Below are 26,690 nucleotides of genomic sequence, written 5' to 3'. Positions count from 1 at the left end.
CTAAAATGCAGTAGCTCGAGAAGCTGAGAAGAGAGGCGTTAGCCCGAGAATTTCTCCACAAGCTCTGAAGGGGAGTCGCGCGACTTGATGCGACGGACCCATTTTCCCGTAGCTTCATCCTGTGTGAACTCAGCTGTCCGGTAGTTGTACGGAAAGTTTTGACGCAAGAAGCGAGCGTCCTCGTAGATCTCGTGAATTTCTTCTCCTACTTGGAAGTTGGACAGAGCGGCCAGCTCGCTGAACAACAGGCAACATTAGCAAACCAGCAACCAAAGGAGAGAATAATAGTAGCGTGACGTACGTGAAATAATCCTTCTGGCGAGCTCCCAGTTGATGCAGCTTTCTCACTCCATCCTTAAGAGTGCCAAGATAAGCGAAGAAATCCGCGTACATGTCCTCCTTTGAAGGAAGGACTGCAGATCCACCAAAAACGCGTGCTATCCAACGAGCTTGGAGCTGGAAGCAGAGGAACGGCAGGTTGCTAAAAGGAAGTCCGACGAACGCAGCCGTGGGGTCTTCAATAGCAAACAATTGTTTGTAGACGGGGGCCACAGCAGTTCCGTTTGTCGTGCATTGCAGCAGGTCCGCAGCGATCTGATCGTTCAAGTCATTTGGCTGGGCGAAGGCATTGGGGAATAACAGTTCAGACGGGAAGAGGTCCTTGACCGTGTACAGATATCCGGTGCAGTGCATGATCTCGTCAGGTGAAGCAATGGTCGATCCATCCGTGAACACCACGGAACCATCTTCAGCGATACGATCAATCGCAGGCTTCAGTACACGCGGGTCTTCGGGGTCAATGACATTCGGATCGTAGTCAAGCGTTGCAACAACCACCTTTGCAGCTCCACTTCGGGCAAGTTCCAGAGAAATATCTTGACCTGATGGTCCACGGCCAATCACTACAACACGCTGCATCAAATTTTATGTTATCATTCTAGAAGAATACCTTACTAGATGCCTTACCTTGTCCTTGTACGAATCGGTTGTGCGGTATGATCGTGAATGTGACACAGTGTCCCCGTAGTGCTCAATACCTTTAATCGATGCGAGTGAAGGCTCGGAAAAGTGCCCGTTACAGACCACGACGCGGTCGAAGCCTTCCTCGTAGTCCCCCTTCTCCTTTGACGACACGCCAATCTTCCATTGACCGGAGACCTTTGACAGACTTGTCACTGCCGAGTTGAGACGCACAAACTTGTCCACCTCGTAGTGCTTCGAGTAGTTCTGCAAGTAGGTCAGTACGTCCGCGTGTGATGGAAAACTGGGCACTCCCTTCTGGAACGGGAACTCCTTGAGTTGCATGATGGCTGTCGGTAGGTTCGTGTGCAGTGACTTGTACAGCACCGACGACTGGGCATCCGCAGCCTCGTCATATTTCCACACACCGCCCAAATTTCCCGACTTCTCGAACACAACCACCTCGTGCCCCACGTCTCGCAGACACTTGGCCGTGACTGCAATAACATCCAGCAAGTTACACCGTTACATTCACATAATAGTAATTAACATATTTTACAATAAACCAGCGTACTGATGCCAGCCGCGCCTCCGCCGATGACTCCGACACGAACACTTTGCGCCTTGATTGCCATGATGCCAAACTGATTCTGAAGCAAGGACACTAGTGAAACGCCTTCACCCAATCACAAGTCTCTATTTTCGCCCACCACTGGCACTAAACCGGTATGCAACAGTAGTAAAGGTGTGTACCGGTACACTGTACTGTTAGGAAGCAGTTTAGTGCTTCCCAATCAAGTCAGAAAAATGCCAACAACAGGCAGCATGGGCCATGCCATGGCAGAAGACGACGATGTGCTGTCGGACCAGTCTCCGTTTCCACCGCTGCAATTAACGTTCGAGGAGCAGCAGCACTGCCATGACCTCAGCCTTCAATTGCTGGAGCGCACACTTCACAGTTACGACGAGCGGCTGGCAGGAAGAACGCCTACCCATCACGCGAACCTTGACAGCGCAAGATGGAAGCTACAGAAAACTCAGGAAAATGCATCGCTGTACTCTGAGCGTATTCGGCACATTCGAGGCGATCTGCATCTTCCTGAGGACTGTTGGGATGACCCCACTGTGCTCATGATGGTCGGGACTATCCCTGCTCCCCTTGACGAGGTCATGTTGGGCATCTCGATTCCCACTTTTGAATCATTCAAAGTCCGGGTGGCAACGCTAGGAAATATGGATACTGGCGGTGCAATGCTCGCAAGACTTGTGGGCTCGACGGAAGAGAAACCTTTCCAGAATTTATCCGTTTTGTACATGGTGAGTCAGCTACCGTGGCTCGTGAGTAAAGTGGTAAAACCTCGAGATTTCTTGCTGCTCTCAGCCTCAGGAATTATTAAAACTGCAGACGGGGAACGGATTGGCTACGATTTATTGCAACCAGCGCCATTGCCGCAATGTCCACCACAACCAAAGCCTATGATTCGTGGGAAATTCATATTAGGCGCGTTGTATCGTGAAAAGGACGATGGCACAGTGGACGTATATATACAACAGTATCTGGAAGCCATGGGCAACGTATTCGACTCGTTCGTGATCTCCTCCACGTGGCAAGGTCTTCTGGGTTTCTTTCAATCACCTGAGCTTGCTGAGCACAAGAAGTTACAGTGGTGCATTGCCAACATGAAGCAACGGGGTCTGGCGAACCAACTGACCGGACACTCAATGAGTTGTTCTTTGTGTTCCCTGGCTTTTGGGCGACATGTTCGTAGTCGCAGTATCGATCAGAAGAACTGCGTACTTTGTCTAGCACCCGTATGCTCGAATTGTCGCGAAGAGTATGTTTTGAGAGAGTTAGAACGTCACCCGAAGAAGCAAAAGTTACTGGTCAAGAAGCGTCATGTGTACGTCTGTCGACCCTGTCAGGAGTTCGTCGAGAGGCATAAAGCGACGGATATTGCGAGACACAACCTCCTGCAACAGCTGACTCCAGGTTCGGATTCCACTGGTGACACACAACACACGTGGGGTCTACTATACGGTGATTCCATGCCGTCCTGGTCACCAACGCGATCCTTGTCAATGTCAAGTGACTCGTTTGAGACGTTCGCCTGGAGCGTCGACCGTTGCTCGCTGGAGATATAAGCAACCTCTCACAGCAAGACAAATTTGCAACATCAAAACTAGAAAAAAAAAACGTCATCACTGACACTAATCTAATTGTTTAGGTACATTTTTCAAACATACTGTATCAGTCAAATAAGTTCAGAAGGTGTCCCGTTCGAAACAGTCAACCGCGCGATTACCACCCATGGCAGAGGACAACGATGTGTTACTATCGGACCAGTCTCCGTTTGCACCGCTGCAATTGACTTTCGAGGAGCAACAGCATTGCCACGACCTCAGTCTGCAATTGCTGGAGCGAACGCTACACAGCTACGACGAGCGGCTGGCTGGTATCACGCCTCGTCATCACTCGAAGCTTGATAGCGCACGCTGGAAACTGCAGAAAACGCAGGAGAATGCATCGCTGTACTCTGAGCGTATTCGTCACGTTCGAGCAGATTTGCATCTACCTGAGGACAGCTGGAGTGACCCTACGGTTCTTCTGATGGTTGGGAATATTCCTGCACCGCTGGACGAGGTCATGTTTGGCATGTCCATTCCTAGTTTTGAAGCGCTGAAAGTTCGAGTTTCGACACTTGGGAATCAAGAAATTGGCGGTGCGATGCTTGCGAGACTCGTAGGTCCGACCGACGAGAAGCCGTTCCAGAGTTTATCCATAATGTACATGGTAAGCCAATTACCGTGGCTAGTGAGTAAAGTGGTAAAGCCTCGAGACTTTGTGCTGCTCTCAGCAAGTGGAGTGGTAACTACAGCTGATGGAGAACGTATTGGATACGATTTATTGCAGCCGGCACCGTTGTTGCAGTGTCCACCACTGCCGAAGCCAATGATTCGCGGGAAATTTTTGTTTGGAGCTTTGTATCGGCAAAAGGAAGACGGGAGTGTGGACGTGTACATTCAACAGTACGTGGAGTCGCTAGGTAACCTCATGAAATCCTTCATAATTAGCTCAACGTGGCAGTCACTGCTGGGATTCTACAGATCACCTTTACTCGCTGAGCACAAGAAACTTCAGTGGTGTATTACCAACATGAAAAGTGCGCGACGACGGGAAATTGCGAACGACTTGTCGACGATCTCAGTGAATTGTTCCCTGTGTTCAGTGGTGCTTGGACAGACAGCTCGTAGTCGTAGCAATGACCAACGTACTTGCGTGCTTTGCTTAGCGGCGGCTTGCTCGAGTTGCCGTGAAGAACGAGTTTTTAGGGAGTTGGCGTCGCACCCCAAGAAGAAAAAGCTTTTTATCAAGAAGCGACAAGTTTTCGTGTGTCGACCGTGTCTGGAGCTTGTGCAAAGACACAAAGCAGCAGATATCGCGAGATCTTATTTCCAGGAACAACTAACACCAGCAGCTTCGGATTCTAGTGGAGCTGGCACATGGGGTCTGCTTTACAGCGATTCAATGCCTACGTGGTCGCCAACTCGATCGCTGTCGATGTCTAGTGAGTCATTTGAGTCATTTGATTGGGATAGAGATCCTTAGCTCAAGTCGTTAATTTGATAAACGAACCACGGCCTACATAGATCCACTTTGGTATCGTTTGAGTTGTATAATATTTGCAAATGTACAGGTGTAACCGTACGTGCTGTGTCTAGCTGAACACACTGACTACGTAGATCAGCAGCGGCGGACCCACTTGCTATTAACAGGATCTAGACTCAAGTTTGCCGAGCCAGAGTCGTGAGTGAAGCTCACGCCACCTGGTGCTTCCAGCATCACCGACAACTCCACCCAAAACTTGTGTGAACGAGCTCACAATTCCATTGCAGAGTCTCTCAGCACATGGTTGAACCTTCCTTCCGTGCACAGATCCAATAACAAACAAATCTCGTCTTGGAATTGCGATCCAGTAGAGTTTGTGCAGCACTAAAAACTCACTTCCGTCTTCCTCCACCACTTTCATCATTCCGAATGCTTTCAAGGTGGCGAGTTTGTAGTATAGTCTGTGGTTTTCGAATGCATACCCGCCTAACACAATGAGTTTACCGCGAATTCCCAGCGTCGTGTCCACACAACACGGCGTGACTAGAACCGCAAAGCAGCCATACTTTATTCGCATGTAGATAATTGCGCCGAGGGAACGGACACTCACGAGGACCAGTACACAGCCCAGCACGATAACACCATGTCCAACTAAGCTCCATACGTATGGAGAAACTATCCTTGCTTCTGAATCCGAGTGTTTAAACCCCTTCGAGCGGTTTAATGCAGTGAGATAATGTTACATTGCTGCAGCGCATGTACACTCACCGAGAAGCATAGTTTCGTAGTTGAACAAGAGTCTTTTAATGAGACTTCGCATCTTCTCGCCAAGCCAGTGCATGGTTTCAATCATTTCGTACAGCATCGACATGACTCCGGATAGGTTATAGCCTAGCGAAATGTACACCGACGGACAGAATGCAACTGCCACTTTCCCACTGGTACAAAAGCGGTCAGATGACCACAGCACTTTTTTTTACAGTAACGAATTACCAAGAGTTTTTGGCAAAGTTAGGGAGGCAGCTGTATTTAGCACTAAAAGTTGGTTTTGTACTTAGACTTAAAAAGTTTAGCGAAACTGTCCTGTACTTCTACCAATTTTCCTATAAATAAAATATCAAAATGATCAAATTAGATCAGTTCCATACAATTTATAAGTCAAAGCACTACCTTTAAACCGTGCGGTGTGCGCTGCACGAAGCCATGCCGATAGGCAAAACGTCGTAGCAACCTTTGTAGAGACTGATACGCAGTATATTCGCCCTTCTTGCCCTTCAAGAGCATGTCGTTTCTTCTTCATTGTATAATGCATCTGACGCTGTTTAGGCTCCGCGTATACCTCGTCAAGTAGGTCTGCAATCGCCACGATTTCTGGTGGTGACGGAGGCTCAGGTGGGGGCTCCGACCGGCGTTCGGACTCGAACTCCGAGGTGGTTTCAGCTACACGTACCGCCTCCATTTTACCAAGTGACTGGTGCAGAATAACCACTGCAGTTCAGCTGTACAATGTGGCGTTTTAGCTGTTTTGATTGGCTTATTTGGTAGATTTGCAAGTGGCAGCTATGACCTGCGCCCGTTTTACGTTGAATTTTAATGGCAGTTGCATTCTGTCCGTCGGTGTACTGCAAGCGTCCAATAATTCCTTCTTGTGCGATCAGTAGAAACAGGTCACCCATGAGTCCTTCCACTAGCAAATACAAAAGCGCCACACGTGTGATAATTTCTTGCGTCGTACGCAGACAGTCGCATGCTTTCTTGAGCGTACACCACTGCGTCATTCAAGCGAAGGCCTTCGCACATACGATCACACCGCTTTCCGTATCGTTTGCAGGATATATAACTTCTCCGTAGCATCAAGATGCGATAGGCTATCCACACCGACCCACTAAGACCATACCAGTAGGATTCTCGATTTTCGGTGCTGCCTCGATCACAATCCAGCCAAAAGCCGTTGCTGTCGTACGTTCCCAATCCCCCAACCAGCACGTACGCAGTTTTATCCTAAGGCCCGTTCCTAACAGGATCATCTTCGCCGCATGATCCCATCATCTGAAACTTGATTGGATAATAAAAATAAACATGTGATTTCCAAAATGCTCCGATGACCCCAAGTCGGGATCATGCCCTCATATGAGATCACAGCTCACACATCCGACAAATGAAAATATCAAGGCTTGTCGTATGCGCGGTCGCTCTTATTGCAGTTAATGAATATCGACGACGCCGAGCTCAAGTCGTTCCACGAAAGCGTCTTGACTGGGAAGCCCACCGCGATCGTTTGCTTCAAGAAGGGCAGTTCAGGCGCTACTATAGGATGGGAGTTGTGGCATTCGAGGAGCTGGTAGAGACTCTCAAGTCTATGCTTGAGTGCGACGGTGTTAAATCGAGAAACAGAACCGGTATCGCGCCCGTCACTCCTGTTAATAAAGTGCAGATGACCCTATCATGGCTAGCAGGGGGCTCATTCCATTCCATCCGGTCTCTTGCGGAAGTTAGTAAATCGGAGTTCTACTCAAGCGTCGTGGAGGTCATGGAGGCTATATGTGCCCACCCTCGGTATCAAATAACAGCCCCCGTCTACGATAATGAATCGATACTGCGTGCAGCTTCTCAGTTTGCAGATATCAGCAAGGACAACATATTGACTGGGTGCGTTGGTTGTGTGGACGGGTGGCTTTGCAGGATTAAAGCCCCGTGCGCTAGGGAGGTTCCCGATGTTTCTTCTTTTTTTCGGGACACTATTTGTGCTATGGCATTAATGTTCAAGCTATGTGTGATGCTGCTTGTCGGTTCACGGGTTATTGTTTCAATTCTCCTGGAAAAGTGGCTGACAGTGTTGCTTTTAAGAAGTGGCCCTTAAGTGCTACAATCGCTAAATTACCGTTTGGATATTACATAATTGGTGATAACGCATACACGTTGCACTCTACAGCACTAGTGCCATTCACAAAGCCTGAAATCAAGTCGAGAGCATATTCAGATTACAATTTTTATATTTCTCAGCTGCGCATTCGTATTGAGATGGCTTTTGGACTTCTCGTCAACAAATGGCAAATATTTAAGAGGCCATTAGCCGTTGATTTCATGCACACAGGGCTTGTTATAAAGACCTGTATGAAACTTTACAACTATTGTATCGATGAGCGTATTCAAGACCCGGATAGTGGAGGTTTTACAAGTGCAGCTGTGCGGGAATACAATACTTTAGAGGATTGTGGTTTTACGCCAACTGTAGAAGAAAGTCTAACAGAGGCCATTCAGAATGGCCACATACTCCGCAACGTAATCCTAGAGCATATTCAGACATACAACCTGTCAAGACCGGCATCTACCAGAAAATAATGTATTTCATTCTAGTTATCCATAATACGATCTTGAAGCTCTTCCGATTTCCTTTGAATGGATTGTAAACGCTGAAAAACAGCTTCTCTTTGCTGCATTATATCGGTTTTGTCCATTCCCTTCGTATTTCTTTCGTGTATTTGCATGTCCAACAGCGAGAGTGATTGTCGTTGGCGGATCAACATCCCATTCACAGCCGCGAGTTTTTCAACTACAACGTCTCTCTCCATCTTTTCCCGTTTTAAACGAGCTACCGCAAACTTTTCTGCAGTAAAGTCGGAATTTATACTTGTCATTTCTGCTTCGACCAATTTTGTTACTACTTTCGTCAGATCGACAACAGAATCGATGCTACTTCGCCGATCATCGTTTTTGTGGCGTTTTCGGTTGGTTGCTCGATTGTTTGTTATAGCAGCAGGCTGCGATTCGTTCGACTCATCATCTTCGTTTTCCTGGTAGACACTCGCCGCACAAAACTCGCGACCAGATCCACGTTGCTCGCACCAAAGGTGCACATACATAGCAACTTTATCCCCTTGACAGTAGTCCCAGAATTGTGAATGGGATCCAGAACGCTTGCACCTTTCTTCGACAGCAGCGAGCCGACTGCTGCATTCCTTCCAGATAGACTTCAACTTAGCGGCCGAGTGAACGACTACTTGAGCCGGATCGATGCCTTCAAAGATCGAGTCGTCGCTTACTAAGCGGTCAAATACAGCATTGCTTGTATTGAACGCTTCAGAAACAGAGTTCCAGAAGACCCGTCCACCTTCGTCTAACTCAGCCCGAGTTAGGACATTGCCAGATGTGATAAACCTGTCGAAACAAACCCTCCGAAAACAGAACGTTGAGCAACCGATACGGACAGTGTTTTGAGCGTCGCTCTGCATTAGTTTCGCTACTTGATCGACCGCGTTTGTCCAGCCGTTGGCTCTCGAGTAAAACCTCCATAGCCGACTTGGACCCGTCGTATCCCTTCAGTATAGTGACCCGATCAGCTTTGTTGGTGTTTTTGGCGACACAAAGCTTGCGTGCTGTACATTCGAGCTTCAGTTGATCCATTGTCCAGTCGGCGTAGACGTCCGACGTCGGTGCAGGGATAGTACGTTTCCGTCCCGCTTTTTGCTGCGCTGTCCACTTACTGCTAGCTACCACTTCATTGCGCGCGAAAGTCTCCATTCTTGGCTGGGAAATGCTAGATTACATCACTCTAATACGCTGGACCTGCGAGTGGTTTCACTTTGACCTTTCAGAGAGACCGTTTTCATGATCCTGTTAAGACTCGGATTGTGATCCCGTGTGTAATCCCTTACCCCTACCAGGAGCATTATACTAAATGATCCCGTTAGTAACCTGCCTTAGCGCAGTAGGTCCCTCGAGCTTCTTCGTAGAATGCAAAATACCCGATACTGCCATGATAAAAATAATGGGAAAACGGGAAGCTTTCATTCGCGCAGCTTGAAGGTGTAGTGCTCGATGCATTCGTGGTATTAAATCCCAGAAAGTAGTTGCCGTGAATATTGTACTCAGGGAACCCGAAAATGCAATACTTAGATTAATACATCGATGTGAGCTGAGAAAATTAATAATTCAATTATTTGCAAAACTTCGCAAGTCACGATTGTAGTTCAGAAACATTATCATCTCGAGCCTGGCTGGAGACATTCGCTTCCGTAGGTCAGACAGCACCAGCTTAAGAAGCGCTCACACTCGTTAGACGTTGGCGGGATGTACGCGACGTCGACGTAGTGCGCAATTGGGTTTCTTGAACGCCGCTCTCACAATAGAACGCTCTTCGGCGGCTCTTGAAGACGACCGTTCGAGATCAGGCGACCTAAATTCAGCGCAGGCTAATTTTTCCGCGACGTTCAGCGCGTCCCCACGCTGTAACTTGACTAGACCTTACTCAAAATTGGGGTTGTTCCCGTTGTTGACAGCCATAAATTAATAATAAAATTAAAAAATTCGGATTAATTTTTACGCATATTATTTTTTCGGGTTCCCTGATTGTACTGAGGGACAGTGAAGTGGCAAAGTTTACCGTCCTGAGCAGGGTAATAATGCGCTGGCACAACATTCCACCAGATACCAGCGATGAATAAACCTTCAACAGGACAGTGTTTTAATAGATCAGTCGTGTTCTGTACGTCGGTAAATGGAGGCAAGAGGCTTCGAGAGATCTTGTGCGGGGTCACAAAGCGAATATAGCTCCTCGCCTGGAGCAATAGCGGGGCCCCTCCAATACTCATCCACACCAAAAGAAGTAAACGCCGTGTCGAGATCGAAACTCCACCATGTGCACCCAGATGCGGTCCACTGAGCACTATGCTGCTATCATAACTCCGATTCGTCCGCATGCCACAAGCGCGCCAAGCTGCTTTAGCGAACGCAGACCAACCTCGGTGCAATTAGTAAAACCAACGCCAATCACTATGAATATCCTCTTCTCAAGTGTCAATCATGGACACTTTTAGCATCCCACGAGTTGCACTAATAGTCGCATTATGCGACTCTGTAAGATAGAAAGACTTCTCATTGTCGATGACTCATATTATACCTCAGCCAGCCTCTCTGGTCCTGTCGTCGACTGCGAAGACGCTTCGCTTCGTGGAGCTTCTACCAATAGAGTCGCTCTTGCACCAGCGACAATCAAAGTGGGTAGTCCTACTCGTCAAGTTAATAGTCCCAGGGAGCCATCACCGGTCAGAAATGGCATCTTGGAGTCAATTCAATGAAGAATTCCGCTAGTTTTGAAAAATAACAAACGAACTTAGTTTTTCCGATTCAGGTTCTCTCGACTTGTCGTCTCACAATTGTTTCTGGGTCGCTTAGTAAAATGCCAATTTTGCTGAAACAAGATAAATACAATTCCACTACACGGCTCATCGATGTTGCTTAAAAGAGAAAATGGTCAACCATCCTATGGGTGCTAGATAGCTTTCAATATCGGGGAAGATGTAGCTGGTAATGGTATGACTTGGACTTGGATTCTTCCCATTGGAACGAGCACAATTTACTTGTTCCAGCAGATGCAACGAAAGAGACTGACGCCCTTCGTGCAGAAGACCCCGCATAAGCTTTTACAAAAAATTCCACTATGGATAATGGACGATTGCGTCATTTCGGCATATTGTGTCACTTCAAAAAGTATTATTGGAAAAAAAAGTTATCTCCACGGCAAGGAAATAGCGAAGATGATATTTTCATCAGAGTATTGCTTATATCACGGTGCTACGTGAGGAAAGCAAAAGGCCACATTTCTTTCACATTTTTTATCTTCGCACAAAAGCAATGCAGGTGGACACGCTCTCATCTCAGGAAAGAAAAGGTCGTAAAAGGCTTTCTGCAACGAGAACATAGATCTTGGTATTGATGGCTATGGGATTGGGGGGGGGCTTAATTTCAAGTAAAAGCTGGCTCACTTGCGAGTAAAGAGAGAAAATGGAGGTTTTACAAGTAAAAATCAAGCGATGAGATTATGTAGTCTCCCGGAGATCTTTTACGAGTAAGAGCTGCTTGTTTACTACTATTCCGGTGTATTAGTGATGTCAAAACCGAACGTGTAGCTACGTGCCAATCCAGTACCCAACTCTCGCACTGCATCACGATGACATCTCCATCCGAAAAACGAACTAGCCAAGCGTATCTCACTCCATTCGCCTGCCACGTAATCACTTTTCCGACGAGGTTCTCGCCGTTTCTTTTTGCCGTTGTCAACTACCTCAAGCTTGTGCATGATCGACCAGTGGATGCATCTTTCCGGAGCTTTCGTTAGCATTTTCATGAGGTTTTTAGCACTTAAGCAGTGCTCGTCGCTTGAATCCCGTACGAGGGCTCCGCGACTTTTTGGCTGTCGTCCTGGTAAACGACAAGCGGGTATGGTTCGTAGGGCGTCATCCATACTAAGTTTACCGAGTAGCGATAGCGTTGACAAGACGTGTTCGCAGATCCAACCACTTTGGCGCACATATTTGCAGTCGCAGGTGAAGCAACGTCTTATAGTTTCAATCTACAAATAATAGAAAATACGAATGTCACGTTAACAATACCATATACTCCAGACCGTGCAATTACACATTAACCTCATTTGACCGTCAAGTTGGTTTGTGTACCAGCGATTCCAGAGTTTCGTCGTGAACTGTGACGAAATGTAGCGACATAAAGAGCAGCGGTGCGTCTGTGATGGACTTACCCTCTGGAGTTTTACCTTTGGTTGAGTCCGTCACGCGCTTTAATCGAGCCGGAGTGACTGAAATACCGGTATATGGCTGCAGCGCGCTGATCACATAGTCGGGTCCATTGAAAGCAATGGCCCACACGACCTTAGAGCGTGGTTTACAGAGACAAAGATTATTCTGTTTGTCACCCAGAAGCACTCGCGCTCGAACAAAGCACTCAGTTACGATAGGCCCTGCCGACAAAAAGTTTTTTTTTAGTACAAATGTAACTTGCAGCAATAGACTATTAGTACAAACCTTCTCCATAATGACGCATCGTAATCGATGCTTGATCCATTGCAGACACACGCAGAATACCAGGAAGTGAGCTGTTCAGGACCGTCGCCGTGTTTGCTCGCAGCGAGTACACAGCTGCCTTTTAAAAGGCTCGGTGATACGATTCTAGTGGGTTCTGAGAGGGGAGGATTCCCTGCACAGACCCATCTGCACCCACAAACCAGGAACCCCACGGCGGTGACACGTAGGTCAATTCAAACCAGTCAGCGTCCGCAACGTGTCCGTCTTACTTCCACTTTTTAACGCACAATTTAACCAATTACGCAAACTGCTCTTTCTTCTTCGCGTGATGTAGCCACTTTAAATGCGGGTAGACGACATCTTCGAAGTAGCTTTCGGCGTGAAGTAGTTCCCGAGCCTTTTCTCTACTCTTTCTGGCGTAGTGGGTCAGCAGGTTAGAAGCGTTACATCTGGCCACACCTCCTTAAAAGCGCTTGAAAATGCATGTAGCATGATCGAGGCTTTTAAATTGAATCTCCAAATTAGAGTTGAACAGCATCTTACTAAACCGTCTCGTGATGTTGAAGAGTTCACGATACGCTAGTGCATGTTCAGTGCGGACAAACATGAACGCCCATGGTGCGTAATACTTAGAGTAGCCACCGCGTACATACCGAGTCCCGAAGGTCCCAAAGTTCACTAAAGTCCACCCGCCGAAGTGTAGCTTGTAAGTACCATTTGTTGCGGCCAGTATACCGTCTCTTTCCTGTCCTAACACGGCACTCCGAATGTTCAGCACAATTCGCCGACTAGAGAAAACAATTCCAAACGATGTGTCTGTCTCCTCCGTCAGCAGGGTGCTGGAATACGAACTATCATTTCATCCATCGCGTCTCCCAAGGAGGAGTCGAACCTCGGCTCACCCGTACAATCGGACGGCGTTTGTCCGTAAAAAGCCTCCGTAGACTCGCACATCTTGCCGTGACTCCATTCGAGTAGGGCGGTAGGTGTCCTTATTTTCAAGCTCCTTTATAATTTAAAAAACTAACACATTAGAGCAATTTCATAATTACAATAACAGAAAATTACCTTCATCTTTTTTAGTGAGCCTTGCCTTCCGGTTCTTGAGTTGGGCAGTAGTCGGAAGAATACTGAGCATAGCCGCGTTGCCAACATGGTTCTCCTGAATAATCTTAAGGCACTTTTTCGGGCCTGCTCCCCCAGAAAGTATAGCGTCAACTTCCCGCTTCACAAGCACGGGAATTCCGTGTTTCCGTCCATTTAACTCGGGACCGGTATGAATACCGCTGGATTGTAGACTTATTGAGATTTCCCCTGATTCGTCTTTGCTGGAGACGAGACGGACAAACCATATGTAGTTTGTGTGTGATGAACACTTGTAGACAGAAGATGAACCAAAAGGTCCATAATTATAGAGGAACCGAAACGTCGTTCTCGCAGCATCATGGCTGCTATAGCCTCTTCTTCCAACCCGTGCGCTGACAGCACAGCATACCGACGACGTTGAACTGTACCCTCGGCTTCATAGGCATTCTCCACGTCCTCTAAAGGAACAAGGTCGTCCATTTCGCTGCCAAAATAGAAACTAAATGTTGACTTAGTTCTGCTAAAAACTTCATCTCTATCCCCACCAGTCATTATCTTTCACATGCTTTCAAATCGCACTTAGGGTGGGAATTTAAAAAATTGTAAAGCAAACCGCAGAAAATAACAAATATAGGAAGCATTTGCAAATCAAGATTTTTGAAAGCATAATAACTATCTTTAGAAGATGACAAATGTCTATCAGTTGAAAGAAATAGGAGTGCGAGACGTTTAAAACACAGTAAATACAATTGATTTGCTATTAATAGACTACAGTGGCTTACACTCGATCACGACGATGAAAGTATCGACATCTGTACGGACTGGTATCTCAAGGAGCCTAGCTCTCAGCTTGGAGCTTTATGAATTTCCTTCTTACAAGAGAAGTGCTCAAGAATACAACAACAACTATGCATTTACGTGATAGACCTAAATACCTACGTCGGCCTGCTAGATCTTAGATTCCGCTGGCAGAGATTGACGCAGGGGGGGGGGGGCAAGAGACTGCAAATCTTCAATAGTGGAGGGCTTAGCGTGAGCAAGGAAAGACTCTTAATACTATTCAGCAATGTGGCGAAGCTTTGGTTATGATGTATCAAGCTACTGCTTTGCATTGTGAGAATCTCAGACTGATAGGAAAATAGTACTTCCAAGTACAATTTTACTAAAAATACATTCCGATGAGTTTCCAGAGTCTGAATTACAGATGGAGTTGAAACAACCTCTCTTCGTCACTCAATCGTATGTTTGCTCTCCATCATTTCGTCCGATCTCATCAGTTGCTTGTTGCTCCCGCCCTTCTCGTCAATATCGGTAGAGGTCGAAGTCTCGCCTGATCGCAGTGAAGCATTTCCGTTCTTTTCGCATACCGCCGTAGCAGCATTGATATAACAAAGGCGTAGAGGCGCATGGCTAGGTTGAAACCCCTGAGCTTCTGACTTTGAGAGATGTCAAAAAGGAGAGAGACGCCTGTTCTTATGGTAGGCTTCAGTGCGTTGTTTATTATGGCGAAGTGTCAGAAACAGCTTTTACGGCATTACGGTTGTATTATGGGCGAAATTGGCGGAAACATCTGGTGCTAGTGAAGAGCAAATTCGGCATCTTGGGAGGTGGAATGCAGCGTGGATGGAAGGATGCTCTTCTACATCTCTACCTAAAAAGGCTATGCGAGCCTTGGCTGGATATCCGACAAAGGGAGGCGGCTACTGGCTGCAGCGAGGTTCTGCTACTCCAAGCTCTGAGTTACAACAACTGGTTTACCCTGAGGTTGAGGCTGCAGTTAATCAACTGGCTCGAAGCTCGACGCGTGAAATTGCTGGAGCTGCCTTCATTCAAATGCTCCGTCACATGCGAGTGGTCTTTCTCCAAGACTCTGTGGTGCTGCGGCAGCAGTATCCCAGTCATCAATTGTGGAAGCACAGTCTGTTTTCCACTGCAGAGTACGCATCCTTTGATCAGGAACTTTATTCGTTGATACCAGCGATTACACAGCCTGAAACAAAATCTCTTGCAGCTGTAGTGCCTCAAATTGCGGACGTGCTGAGAACGGAATGGAATCTCTACACGGCAAGCTGGATGCGCTAGCAGCGGGGGTAGAACCCTAAAGGCTCTCTCAAACAAATCAATCGGCTTGTACTCAGCTGGGAAGACTTCACCTCATGTCATGATCCGCTGCAGTCAGCAGTAACGCAGCCGCCCTTTACATCATGTGCAATTCCGCAGTCACTTCAACCTCGTAATCCAAAGCTGAGCAGATCGATTTCGACGGTTGTGGACTTGCAGGAAACATGTCAATTTCGGAGGCAAATGAGAAGCTCGGGTCTAAATGGCGGAAAGGCCCGACAGAAACTTGCTTCTATCTCTGGCGCAAAAAGTACTATGATGTCATCGCAAAGACAGCTGTTACACATAACATTTCTCCAAACGCGGCGGCGGAAAAACTTGGGTTGGCGCGGAAGGGTGACAATTTGTCCCTTAACGCATTCAGCAAGAAGCTAAATACCTACACAATTCAGTTGTAATGGTACGTGGCTTAGACATCGACTGGTCAAGCTGTTCCGAACACAAATAAAAAGATTGACCGGTCAGTTTAATGTGAAAATGGTGCTGTTCATAATAAACTGACTGGTCAATTTATTCAGAGCGTGCGTAAAACAGCAGATCAGTCTGTTCTGAACATATTCTAGTAACCGATATATTTAGAGTAGACTGACGGGTCAGACATTCTGAATAGACGGAGGTACTGTTATTCTAGGAACGCGATAGTGTAAGGACGCAGATAATAACCGGAAGTACTGCAGTGGAAACTACTGTGCTGCAGGAGGTGACTGCATCGAGCAACAAGACTGACTCTGAGACTGGCTGTGACATTATTGACCACATTCAAGAAATTACAATAGCGGAACTTGACCAAGATGGGGATATCCTCATGGTTTATGGTGGTAATGCGCCTGTCTCATCTGAGAGCAGCTCACGCAGCGCCGAGCAATTCGTCGGCAATTATGAGCTTCGGCCGCGGACAGTCCAAAGTATACCCGTGGTGCGGCTCTCTGGCTCTGGCCACGCAAACCCATCCCTTAACACGTCGGAAGCGCGCTTAGCGGGGGTGGTTGACTCTGCTCCTGTCGCAATTTCGCTATTTGCGAATGATGTGGAGAGCTTAATGGAAGGCAACATGGTAACAAATGCGGCTGCCGACTTTTGCATTGCAGCGTATTTTGAAAAAGATAGGCTTGTGTATTCGGGCACGTCAGCATTTTTTTCGGAGATTAATTTCGCATATATTGATCGAATGGCTACAGAACGGTATGCTGATGAAATAACCCGGCAAGTTAATTGGAGTTCGCACACGTACGTGATCCTTCTGGTTGTGATGGACGACCACTGGAGCTTTGTGGTAGCTGAGCGCCCCCTTTCCAGCGAAAGCACCGTCATATACCACGTGAATTCATTGCGGGGTGGTCATGAACCAGACTATATTTTTGCTGTGATCGAATGGTTTTTAGTTAAGACCAAAGCATTTGATACCAGCGACACTACTGTAACAACCACATACAACTACGTCACGAAGCCTCGTCAGGCTAACTTTGTCGACTGTGCAGTGTACGCACTCCACTACATGCATGCCGTAATAAAGTTTATTATCAAGCATCGTCCAGAATCGCTTCTCGAGCACATGCCTTCGCTGACGACGGGCGCATTCAACGTAAAGAAGGCTTCGGCCTCGCGAGCCAAGATCCTTTCGACACTAGCAAGCTTGCAAGCGCAATAATCATCACAAAGTGAATGCTGTAGTTTTTTTGCTTTAATACATGTACTCGTGTTACAATCTTTCCAGCATGTAAAAATTAGAATGGAATACACGACACTGTCAAGAAGATATAGCCGTGTCATAAGTGGGATCGCGGGCGCCTGAAATATTACGATTTTTGTATCAGACGCGGTCAGACACCCCCCGTGAGATACTCAGTATCTAGACGTTTTGGCCTCCCAATTTGTAAGACTATTTATCCGTTTAAATGCTACTTCATGTTATGATTTACAATAGCTGTTGCAATTTTTGGCATGAATTTGTTCGTTGGTCTTAGCTGAGAGAAAAAAAAGCAGTGTCCACACTGCTTGGATGGACAACATCAACGCAACCTCGTTAATAGGAGCCCACCTTACTCACTATTGAGAGATCACCTCTTTGGTACCATTTTACTCCCTTGTGGCTCCTCTTATTTCCGGGTTTTATTGAAGTGCTGTTCTTCAGTGAGAAGTATATATACTACTAAATCAATCCGCTAAGAGGTTCTTCATGCAAAAAAATGTGTTTTTGTTTGGTTTGACATTTCTTAGAGGTAATATGTGCATAGCAATCGAGACACTTGCGCGACAGAGGCTTAAATACACTTTGCTTGCCTAAGATGTCTGTATATCAAAATAAAGTCTATTATCATTTCGTAGCTCTCCATTCCCATGGGTTTATGGAAAACTCATATTGTTTTTAGTAATGAGCTCTCGAAGTGGCCAGCATTACAACTTGCGGTTCCTGAATAAGATTCGACGTCTTTCTCGTCTCGGTGTCGGCTCGAACATTGGGAACCGCCTGTTCCAAGTTCCCAGTACGTTGATTCAGTACCTGGAACTGAACATGTACGGTCACTGTACTATGGTGACAAGTTTACAAAGTAAAATGTTGATGCATGTCTCAAGTGGAAGTGCTGCTCTATTATTAGAGAGCGCCCCCCCCCCTTTTCCCGGTATCACCTTCACAACTTGATGTGCTTTCGCGGTTTTCAGTATAACGTGTGAACACACGCACATGTAGCTCTCGGTTCTGCTTCAAGATCGGTATCAGGAGCAACAGGAACGTGTCTTTCACCTCCGGCGTCATATCTTCCAGCTCCAGTGTACAACCTTGCTAACGCGGTAAGTCGCTGGTTAGATCAAAATCAATCTACATGCTCAGATATTTTCATTAATACATGTCAATGGCAGCCCAAGCGCAGCAACAATCAAAACCAGAGTTCTTGTGTTCTAGGACCTGGCGACTACTTAAAAAAGTGTCTGGAATGGCTACGTAGATGCTGGTCCGTCTTAAAAAAATGTAACAGTTATTGTTCGAGGTAAGCAACAAATATTAAAATAATCCGGTTCTCGGTATTATTTAAAGGACAGTAGCATGAGACTGACCTCGGCATTTTCAAATAAGACGGTCAATCGCTAATACGGAGCGGCTATTTAAATAAAGATATTCTCCTCCGAGCAAAGCGCGAATAACAGTTATATTTTCTCACCTATTTTTTTTCGTTTCCATCCGGTTTTTCGAATCTGAAATGAGAATGCACAATTTACAAAAGTGAAGCCTACCCGCCAAGCGGGGCGAGGCGGACATACTGCACGGCTTAAACAGGGAAAAGGGCCGGGGGGATATAAGGAGCGTCCGTTGCAGAGCGCCCGTGAAAAAAACAAGCTCAAAGCGTACAGTACGTTTGTGCAAGAAATGAACCATATCTGTACGGTACATGTATTAGTGAGTCTGCAGAACAGCTCGCACGAGAATGATCGTGCAATAAGAGCTCTCCCATAAGCGAACTATACCTCTTCATAACTCGAGTTGAAAAAACTGTGTAGTAATTTTGCCTGTGACATTTGGCTAGAATATTTTTTAAATCTACTGCTTGTACTTATAATTTGTCCCGTTATAATTTCTCCCAACCGCTAAGTGTGCGTGTGACGTGCTCACGATTAGGGAGCTGGAACTCCCGTTAAGCCAACGTTTATTGCTTGTAGTAGCTTGGTTGCTTGGTTGCTTCAATGTCAATTGAAGAGTGAGCTATCTAATCTAGTTCAGGACGCACCCGCCTGCCATGACGGCAGTCCAGGGGATGCAGTTCTTGTAGTCCTTGTAGTCCGCGTTGAAGAGCAACCGGCTGTACTTCATCATCCTGTGACAGGATTCCTGTCATGCCTTCTGGAGCATCACCTGCGAACAGCACTTAGAGATCTGCTTAACTATAGTTGATCAGTGATCTCTCCAACGAAGTTGGCTGCGGGTTGGGGGAGCTGGTGCAAGTGATCTTGCATTACATCACACTGCCCCCAAGCTTTCCAACCGCAGTTATAATTCCTCCCGTCGTCGTTGCCGTGTTATAAATGCTGTTCCCCGATGATCGTGTACTTGAAAGCGTCTCGCCGCATATGTTGTCATAGCCGGTACGCCAACTTCATCACGGTGCAGTGCTACAGGTTCATTTTTCAAAGATTTACACCAATTCAGCTTCAGTCAATGAAAATCCAAGGATTGGGATTCCAACTAATCACAGGCGTCCAAAACTTCAAATCCGAATTGTATTGCCTGTACCCCGTCCTGCAACTCGAAAGTTTGGCATCGTAGTCATTGTTGATGATACCAGGGGTACCAGAAGTCCCAGTCCCAGTTGCAGATCCTTATTAGAATCGATAATCGTCTTGAACAAGATGTGCCCATAACTTAGCCCCTAGGAGGTGTTGTGGATTGGCTTGACTTCCGATCGATAGCTGTTGTTGTAGCGCGTAGGAAGGTACCATCACGAGCTTCGTTAGCGTAGTGTAGTAAAAGCTGTGGTACATCTTCACTCATTGTCTTCAAAAACTCCCAGGAGTCCTCGACGGTCTCAAGGCCAAGCCACTTTACTTTCACCTCATACGCCTGCATGTCTACATTCAATCGGTGCCCCACGATTGCCTCTACGGCCAGCAGTGTTCCTTGAGAGGCAACATGATCGAGAAGATCTTCAGTCACATTTAGTGAGACGTCTGCATACAGTTTTAGACGAGATGGGTGCACATCCATTGTTTTTCCACTGACCAAATGCTCCACAGTAAAATAGTAGTCAGCACTGCCAACCACGCGATACGGACCGACCCACATCACTCGTAGCTTGTTCGCATGCAACTTCTTATCGACACGAGAACGTAGGACGTAATCACCGACCGAGACGTTTACAGGTTGTTCATAGTGTGGTCGTAGCCGGTACCGTTTGGCCTGGCGTTGTCGTTCCTCCTTGGCAGACTTGTGCATGTTGCGGATGTTTTCTCGTAGTTTAGTGAGTCGTTCCACTGTACCTGGCGTTGGTTGGTCCAGCGTAGCTACACGCCCCTTCCCTCCCGGGAAAAATACCGTGTCCAATGCACTGGGACATGGCAATCCGGTAAATAACTCAATCGGAGCCCGGTTAGCTAGTGACGGTACCGGTGATTTATGCTGGACTGTACCATCGGGAGTAGGTAGGGCCAGTCGCGCAAGCTGATCTTGTACTCAAGTGCCAGTGCCTTTAGTACTTGCAGGATGTCCCGGTTTACGCACTCCACTGAGCCGTTTTTCCAAGGTGAGTATGCTAGCACGAACTCTTGGCGACTTTTCAGTCTCCGGCCTAGATCTTCCACCACCTTGCTCTTAAAATGAGATCCCGAGTCACTAACCCACACCCTAGGCGCTCCAAAGCGGCTGTACCAGTCCAGGATGGCACTCGCTGCAACTTCAGATGCTGGGCTGTCACAAGCCACCAACTCTGTGAAGTGGGTTGCCTCGTCCTTCAGGACGAGCGTAGAGCGAGAGGTACCAAAAGAGTCGCCCAGAGTCAAAAAGTCCCCGTGTAGCGTCTCGTTCCGTTCATAAGTATGGTGGGTCTCACTAAAAGGTCGGGGGATCACCACCCCTTCCTTCACATGTAGGCAGAGGAGGCATTTCGAGCAGAAATCCTTTACTATCCTAGTGAGGCCATTAATGTAGAACAACCGGCGAATGTGGTTCTCCATCACATGTATGCCGCGGTGTCCATTTCTAACACAATGAGCGACTATCAAAAGTCTCTGAGTAAAGTCGTGAGCTCCACTCGGTATCCACATCATGTTATTCACGAGCCACAGGTCATCATCACTCAGCGTTGCACCCTTTGGCGCATCGTGCAATGCTTGCACGCTTCCGATTTCCTCAATAGTGGGCCACACAAATCCGTCCCGATCTAGTGGACGCAACGGTGGTGGTGTTGTGCTTGTCACTGCACTGCTGCCACGCTTCCGGTTGGCACGTGTGAATCTCTTGGCTGACTGCATGCGCGCAGTAGGTAGGGGTTTGCCACCCCACCTCGAGATCAGGTCTGTCCACACGTTATGGATTCCCTCAATGTGTTCGATCGAGTATCTATACTCCAATAACTTCGTGGACCAGCGCAGCAACTTACCCCGGGCGTGCTTCTTCAGTTCTTTGTTCGGAGTGAAGAGATACACGATATTCGATGGTCACAGTAAAGCTTGAAACCTTGGGGACGTATAAGTAGGTACTCTAGTCTTTCGCACGCGTGTACAATTGGGAAAAACTTTTTCTCAATGACGCTCCAATTAAGTGCAGAGCCTTTGAAGTTCCCGCCCATACACACGACCAGTTCGCGGTGCTGTTCGTGAATCGGTACATCATCTTGCCACTGACCCACTTGTGTGACCACAAGTCCCCATCCATAGTCAGAAGCATCGCTCAAAACACACAGTTGTTTGGCCGGGTCTGGAAATGTGAGCATTGCCGAATTGCCGAGCAGGTCCTTCACAGAGTTGAAACATTTAACCTCAGCTTCAGTCAAATTTAGCTTAATGCCTGCGGCGATACGTTTCGTCTTTTTGGAGTCGGTAAGAGAGCTATCAAGCCGCTCCTGTAGTGGTCGTGCTACCTGAGCATAGTCTACGAGCCCTGACCTCATCCAGTTGCTCGCACAGAGGAACTGTTGCAGCTCTGCAGCGGTCTGTGGCACGGGCATGTCGCGCAGAGCTTGGATTCGCTCTGGGTCGTGCCCGATCCCGAGTCGGTTGATAATACGACCGCGCCATCGCACTTCAGTAAGAAAGAGGGCGCTCTTCTTTGGGCTGAGCAAAAGTCCATGCTTGTCTAGCTTCACCAGTACAGCATCGATCGCATCCACTAACTCTTCTGCAGCGTCAGCGAAAACCAACAAATTATCAATACATACTATAACGCTCTTGTTCACCAGATCGCCCAATACCATTTCCACTGCTGACTGAAAGTGCAGTGCTGCGTCTATACTCCCCTGAGGTACTCGTGTAGGTGTAAAAACTCCTCGGTCTGTCATGTAAGAGAGGATTTCTTGACAACTCTCGTCCAAGGGTAGCTGTCAGAATCCCTTCAAGAAGTCCAACACCGCGTAAAACATTTTTTCCTTTGCAGTGCTCGAGGGCCACCTCAAGACTTGGCATTACGCCGGCAATCGGCTCGGTCACAGCATTTGTAGGTCGATAATCCACAGTTTGTCTAAATTCGCTGGTGTGTGGCTTCGTCACAGGTAAAGCAGGGCAACACCAACGGCTCGCACAATTTTCGTATACCCAACCGAGTGACACCAGCTTCTTGTTGAACTCGGCCATAAATTTAGATTTCTCCGGGCTATACTGTCGAGCTTTACACCGATATGGTGTCGCACCTGGTTTCAACCTGATCTTCAGCGCGGGTACACGCGCAGAAGGGTCATCCCTAAGCTCTAAACGCCATCCGCCATACTTTCGAACCACCCCATACAAGCGACTAGTTGTGTACTCGTCAATCACACCACGGTACATAGCGTCACACACATATGCATCCACAACTTTCATCACAACGTCGCCAAAAACAGGTTTACATGGTGGCATTCCCTCAGCATCGCCACACAGATCGTCATCTTCCACTCCACGAGTAGCCAGATACTCTAATTGGCGGTCCACATCGATACCTAGCTTGGTCAGCAACAGTTTACCAACGATAAATTCGTCTTCTTCGGTCTCGACAATCAAACACTTTTTTGCATCTTGGCACCTCACGGGCCCTGTTGCAGCATTAAGCGTCAGTCGAACTTCAACTGTATGTGTTGAGGTGAGCAAAGCTCCACCAACAGCCCTCGAAGTGATTGGTGCATCCAATTCGACTAGCACAACGGCCGCATCCTGCTCACGAAGCAGATCGACGTGCTTACGCGAAATGATGTTCATATCCGAGCCGCTGTCGGCGCAATACGGCAACTCCAGTGTTCCATTGATGACTGCCGTAGGGCAACACTCCTTGTTCGTCGTAGAAGGTGCATCGACGCGCTTCGAGCGCAATTTCTTGTTCTTTTCATTGTTGACACCTCTCTTGTTTTTTCTTTCGGCCAAAATGGCTTCTTTCGCAGCCTCATCTAGGTCCGGGCACTGACTGAGTCAGTGGTCCCTGCCACAGTGAAAATAGCCAGTCCGCGGCTTGCCCTGAGACGCTGCTGCAGGCTTGGTCTGTGCCTGCACAGAACGTCCACGTTCGGAGGGTTTTTTAACCTTCCGATCGGAGCTGGAACGCTGGTTGCCATGACGGGACCCCTGGTCACCATCGCTCTTCGTTTTCCCATTATTGTGCGAAGTGGTCGGTTGATGCCTACGTTTGGCCAGCAACTGATACACTCGCTCTTGCTCCAGCGCTTTTTCCTTCACAAGCATGTAAAGTGCACTCTCGTCCGATTTGCTGGTGTGTCCACAGCCTCACGCAACGCAGCAGGCTCGAGATGTTTCCTGAGAATGTTACATTTCTCCTTCTTCCCCGTCTCAGTGGAGAAGATGCTTGCCATACCATGCTGCTGCAGCAGCTGCAATATGATCTTATCGCAGCGCATGAAGTAGTTGATCACGCGAGCTTTCACATCCCGCTCGCGTGACCAACTAGTATTTTACTTGAAAAGACGCCGAAAGGTGCTCTTCCTCGAAAGAAATCCGTCAGTTACTCGAGAAAAAGTTGCACCCAGGCTGCTTTTCTTCAGATCAAATGCTACGCGCAATTTGTGACGCCGCACAAGATATCGCAAACCTTGATAACGCCAGCTAACGGAGTTTATATTCGAGGAGAGTATTTGGATCATCACAAAGTTTGTTCTGTAAACGAATTGTTCATGGCTGGAGCCTTTGGAACATTGCTCCTACACACTACTACGTCGTCACGAATGGAGTTCTTTGTCATTACCGTATTTGAGATCTCCTACTTCAGACCCAATATTTTTGAAGTTGTATTGTTGCAAAATGCACAAGATCTGTACACGTACCGACGCATCTCTATCACGTATTATTTAAACAAAACAATTTAGTTATCAAGTTCTTCTTCGGGAACTACGAAGTTTTCTATGTCGTGACGCGTATCCACAGCATGGCGCACTACGGGCACTTCTTCCAGCAACCGTCGTAGCAGCTCCCAATCAGGTTCACTGTTGGAAAGCTCCGTTCCAGCCTCTAAGTTTTCAGTAGGCTCAATGGATACCATTTTTGCTTTCTCAAATCCGCTTCTAACCGTTTTGCGAGACAACGCATTCCACGAATTCTTCGTCCAACCTATTAATTGCTGCCGTGTAGGTGCTTTTATCTTAAACGGAAGCGTCGAAGTTGAAGCGTGTAGTTGTTTCAACATGTTCTCCACCCAATTTTTCCGCATTTTGTCTTTTAATGGCTTGTTCCACGAAATATCAGCCGGCTGGCACGCAAACGTGTTGGTGGAAAGTTCCAGTTTAGCATGTTTTTTGTACTCTGAATTAGGAGATCTAGACTTGTGCGCTGTTCCATTCTCGATATGTGATTGGTTGGAGGGCAGTCTGAATTAGGAGATCACTCTGAAGTAGGAGATCTCAAATACGGTACGTCATGCCGTAGTACAATATCCACGGTGTATACTTTTTGAAAAATACGACGGTAGAACCATATACGACTACACCGCCTGGCTGCTCAAGTGAAAGCTGTAGATTTGCCAGCTACTTTTACCATGGGAGCATCGGATATTATACTATTCATTCTACGCTAAAGGTGAAGGCACATTCTGCTCTTTGGGCAACACAAGCGTTGGGACACTTGACACCAGCGGAGCTTCTTTGGCTAATGACAAAGGTCGAGTTGGTTATCTAAGGTCGTACTGGTATGCGTTTTGCAGGCTTGACGCTGGTACTTATTCGATGCTGGGTGCTCAGAAGAAGCTATACTACTTGTAAGCGATTTGGCAAGCTGCGACCAAATCTCCGAAAAGCATGTTCGCTTCCAGGAAGCATTCGTGTACGTCCAAGAGACAATGAGATTGTCTGCACATGGAGCAAACAACTACCAGCGTGGTGTTCTGCTGTTCTTGCTGCTGGATCAGGGTCTGATGAGCGATCTTTTTCTTCTAATCACTCAGGAAGGACTCGTCGGTCGGATCCAATGTATCTCGCTTGGCTACAATTTAGCTGGCCTTATGTCGATGATGTTTGAGATGGTTGAATCGATGCGTTGGATGACGGAGAAAGCTCGGATTCTGGTAAAGCGGTTGTTGTTCAACTATGAAACAGCGTTATTATTAGTAGGCGAACTTATCACTGCGGCAGTGACGCAGTACTATTTATCGACATTGAATCGATCAGGTCTTCGCGATACTGAATCGGAAGCAAAGGCAGTGTCATACTACGTCATGAGTTTGGTGGGCCACGGAATTATTGCATTGGGATGTGTCTTTGTTATTGTTTGTACTCGATCGATTGGTGCTATTGTATTCGTCTTGAGGAAGTTTGGTACTTTGCGAGTATCCTCCCAGCCGTGTTGTGTAGATTTGACACTGGGGGTACGGTACAAGTTAGTCCTACTCAATGGATATGCTTGGCAGAATGGGGAGCTGTTCTATAAAGTGAGCTCGTTGAAAGCGTTCGGCTTATTGAAAATGGTCGAGGAGGACGGTAGTGAGTTCCTCGTTTACACAATACTGCGATGGAGAGCTATCCCCCGTCACGACTTCTACGTATGTGGTAGTGTATCAAGGACGTACGTGTGTCCTTGTGATGAGCACCCTTGATCCGGTATTGTAAGTCTTTTCGATCGGGCTCTGGGTGGGGGTATTGAAAGGACGAATTCGAATATGAACCAGCGAGTTTCAGGTAAGAATGGCTGCTTTGACAAGCATTGCCTAAAGTAATTCACGTTGCTGTTCTTTAGACTACGTTCTCAAGAGCGCCAGATCCAATTGAGCAGCAGCAAAGACAAAGAGTGTTCTACATGAAGTGCGCGGACACGTAAGATGAAAAGAAACGCTTACCTCAAGTTAAAGCGCAATATCCCTATAATGGACGTCGTTTGTTATCGAAGGGTATGCGTTGCCCTTCCTCATAAACAATGAACAATTATAGCGGTAGCGACACTGATGTATGATATAGTTTTGATTGCACAACTGATCTATACCTTCCACAGAT

The 26,690-nt window shown here is 47.2% G+C and overlaps 5 protein-coding genes across 5 annotated transcripts; 3 read left to right on the top strand and 2 right to left on the bottom strand.

Annotated features, from left to right (window-relative positions):
* Positions 1-38: 38 nt before the first annotated feature.
* Positions 39-1,595, bottom strand: PITG_05476 (flavin-binding monooxygenase-like protein; the record flags this gene model as incomplete). Its single annotated transcript, XM_002999069.1, has 4 exons — positions 39-233; positions 298-912; positions 967-1,457; positions 1,535-1,595. 4 exons carry the CDS (start codon positions 1,593-1,595, stop codon positions 39-41), a joined length of 1,362 nt encoding a protein of 453 aa, XP_002999115.1.
* Positions 1,596-1,797: 202 nt separating this feature from the next.
* Positions 1,798-3,102, top strand: PITG_05475 (uncharacterized protein; the record flags this gene model as incomplete). Its single annotated transcript, XM_002999068.1, has 1 exon — positions 1,798-3,102. The coding sequence occupies one exon, from the start codon at positions 1,798-1,800 to the stop codon at positions 3,100-3,102; it is 1,305 nt and encodes a 434-aa protein (XP_002999114.1).
* Positions 3,103-3,268: 166 nt separating this feature from the next.
* On the top strand, positions 3,269-4,567 carry PITG_05474 (uncharacterized protein; the record flags this gene model as incomplete). The annotated part of the gene is made up of 2 exons (XM_002999067.1): positions 3,269-4,152; positions 4,219-4,567. The coding sequence occupies 2 exons, from the start codon at positions 3,269-3,271 to the stop codon at positions 4,565-4,567; spliced, it is 1,233 nt and encodes a 410-aa protein (XP_002999113.1).
* Positions 4,568-5,658: 1,091 nt separating this feature from the next.
* Positions 5,659-6,345, bottom strand: PITG_05473 (uncharacterized protein; the record flags this gene model as incomplete). The annotated part of the gene is made up of 3 exons (XM_002999066.1): positions 5,659-5,670; positions 5,907-6,055; positions 6,150-6,345. The coding sequence occupies 3 exons, from the start codon at positions 6,343-6,345 to the stop codon at positions 5,659-5,661; spliced, it is 357 nt and encodes a 118-aa protein (XP_002999112.1).
* A 19,198-nt stretch (positions 6,346-25,543) lies between these two features.
* PITG_05470 (uncharacterized protein) lies at positions 25,544-26,300 on the top strand (the record flags this gene model as incomplete). The annotated part of the gene is made up of 1 exon (XM_002999065.1): positions 25,544-26,300. One exon carries the CDS (start codon positions 25,544-25,546, stop codon positions 26,294-26,296), a length of 753 nt encoding a protein of 250 aa, XP_002999111.1.
* Positions 26,301-26,690: the final 390 nt, after the last annotated feature.

Source organism: Phytophthora infestans, genomic scaffold (genome assembly GCF_000142945.1).
Source record: "Phytophthora infestans T30-4 supercont1.7 genomic scaffold, whole genome shotgun sequence".
Lineage (NCBI taxonomy): Eukaryota > Oomycota > Peronosporomycetes > Peronosporales > Peronosporaceae > Phytophthora > Phytophthora infestans.
Note: the sequence above shows the minus strand (reverse complement) of the source record. Positions and strands in the feature narration are given on the sequence as shown.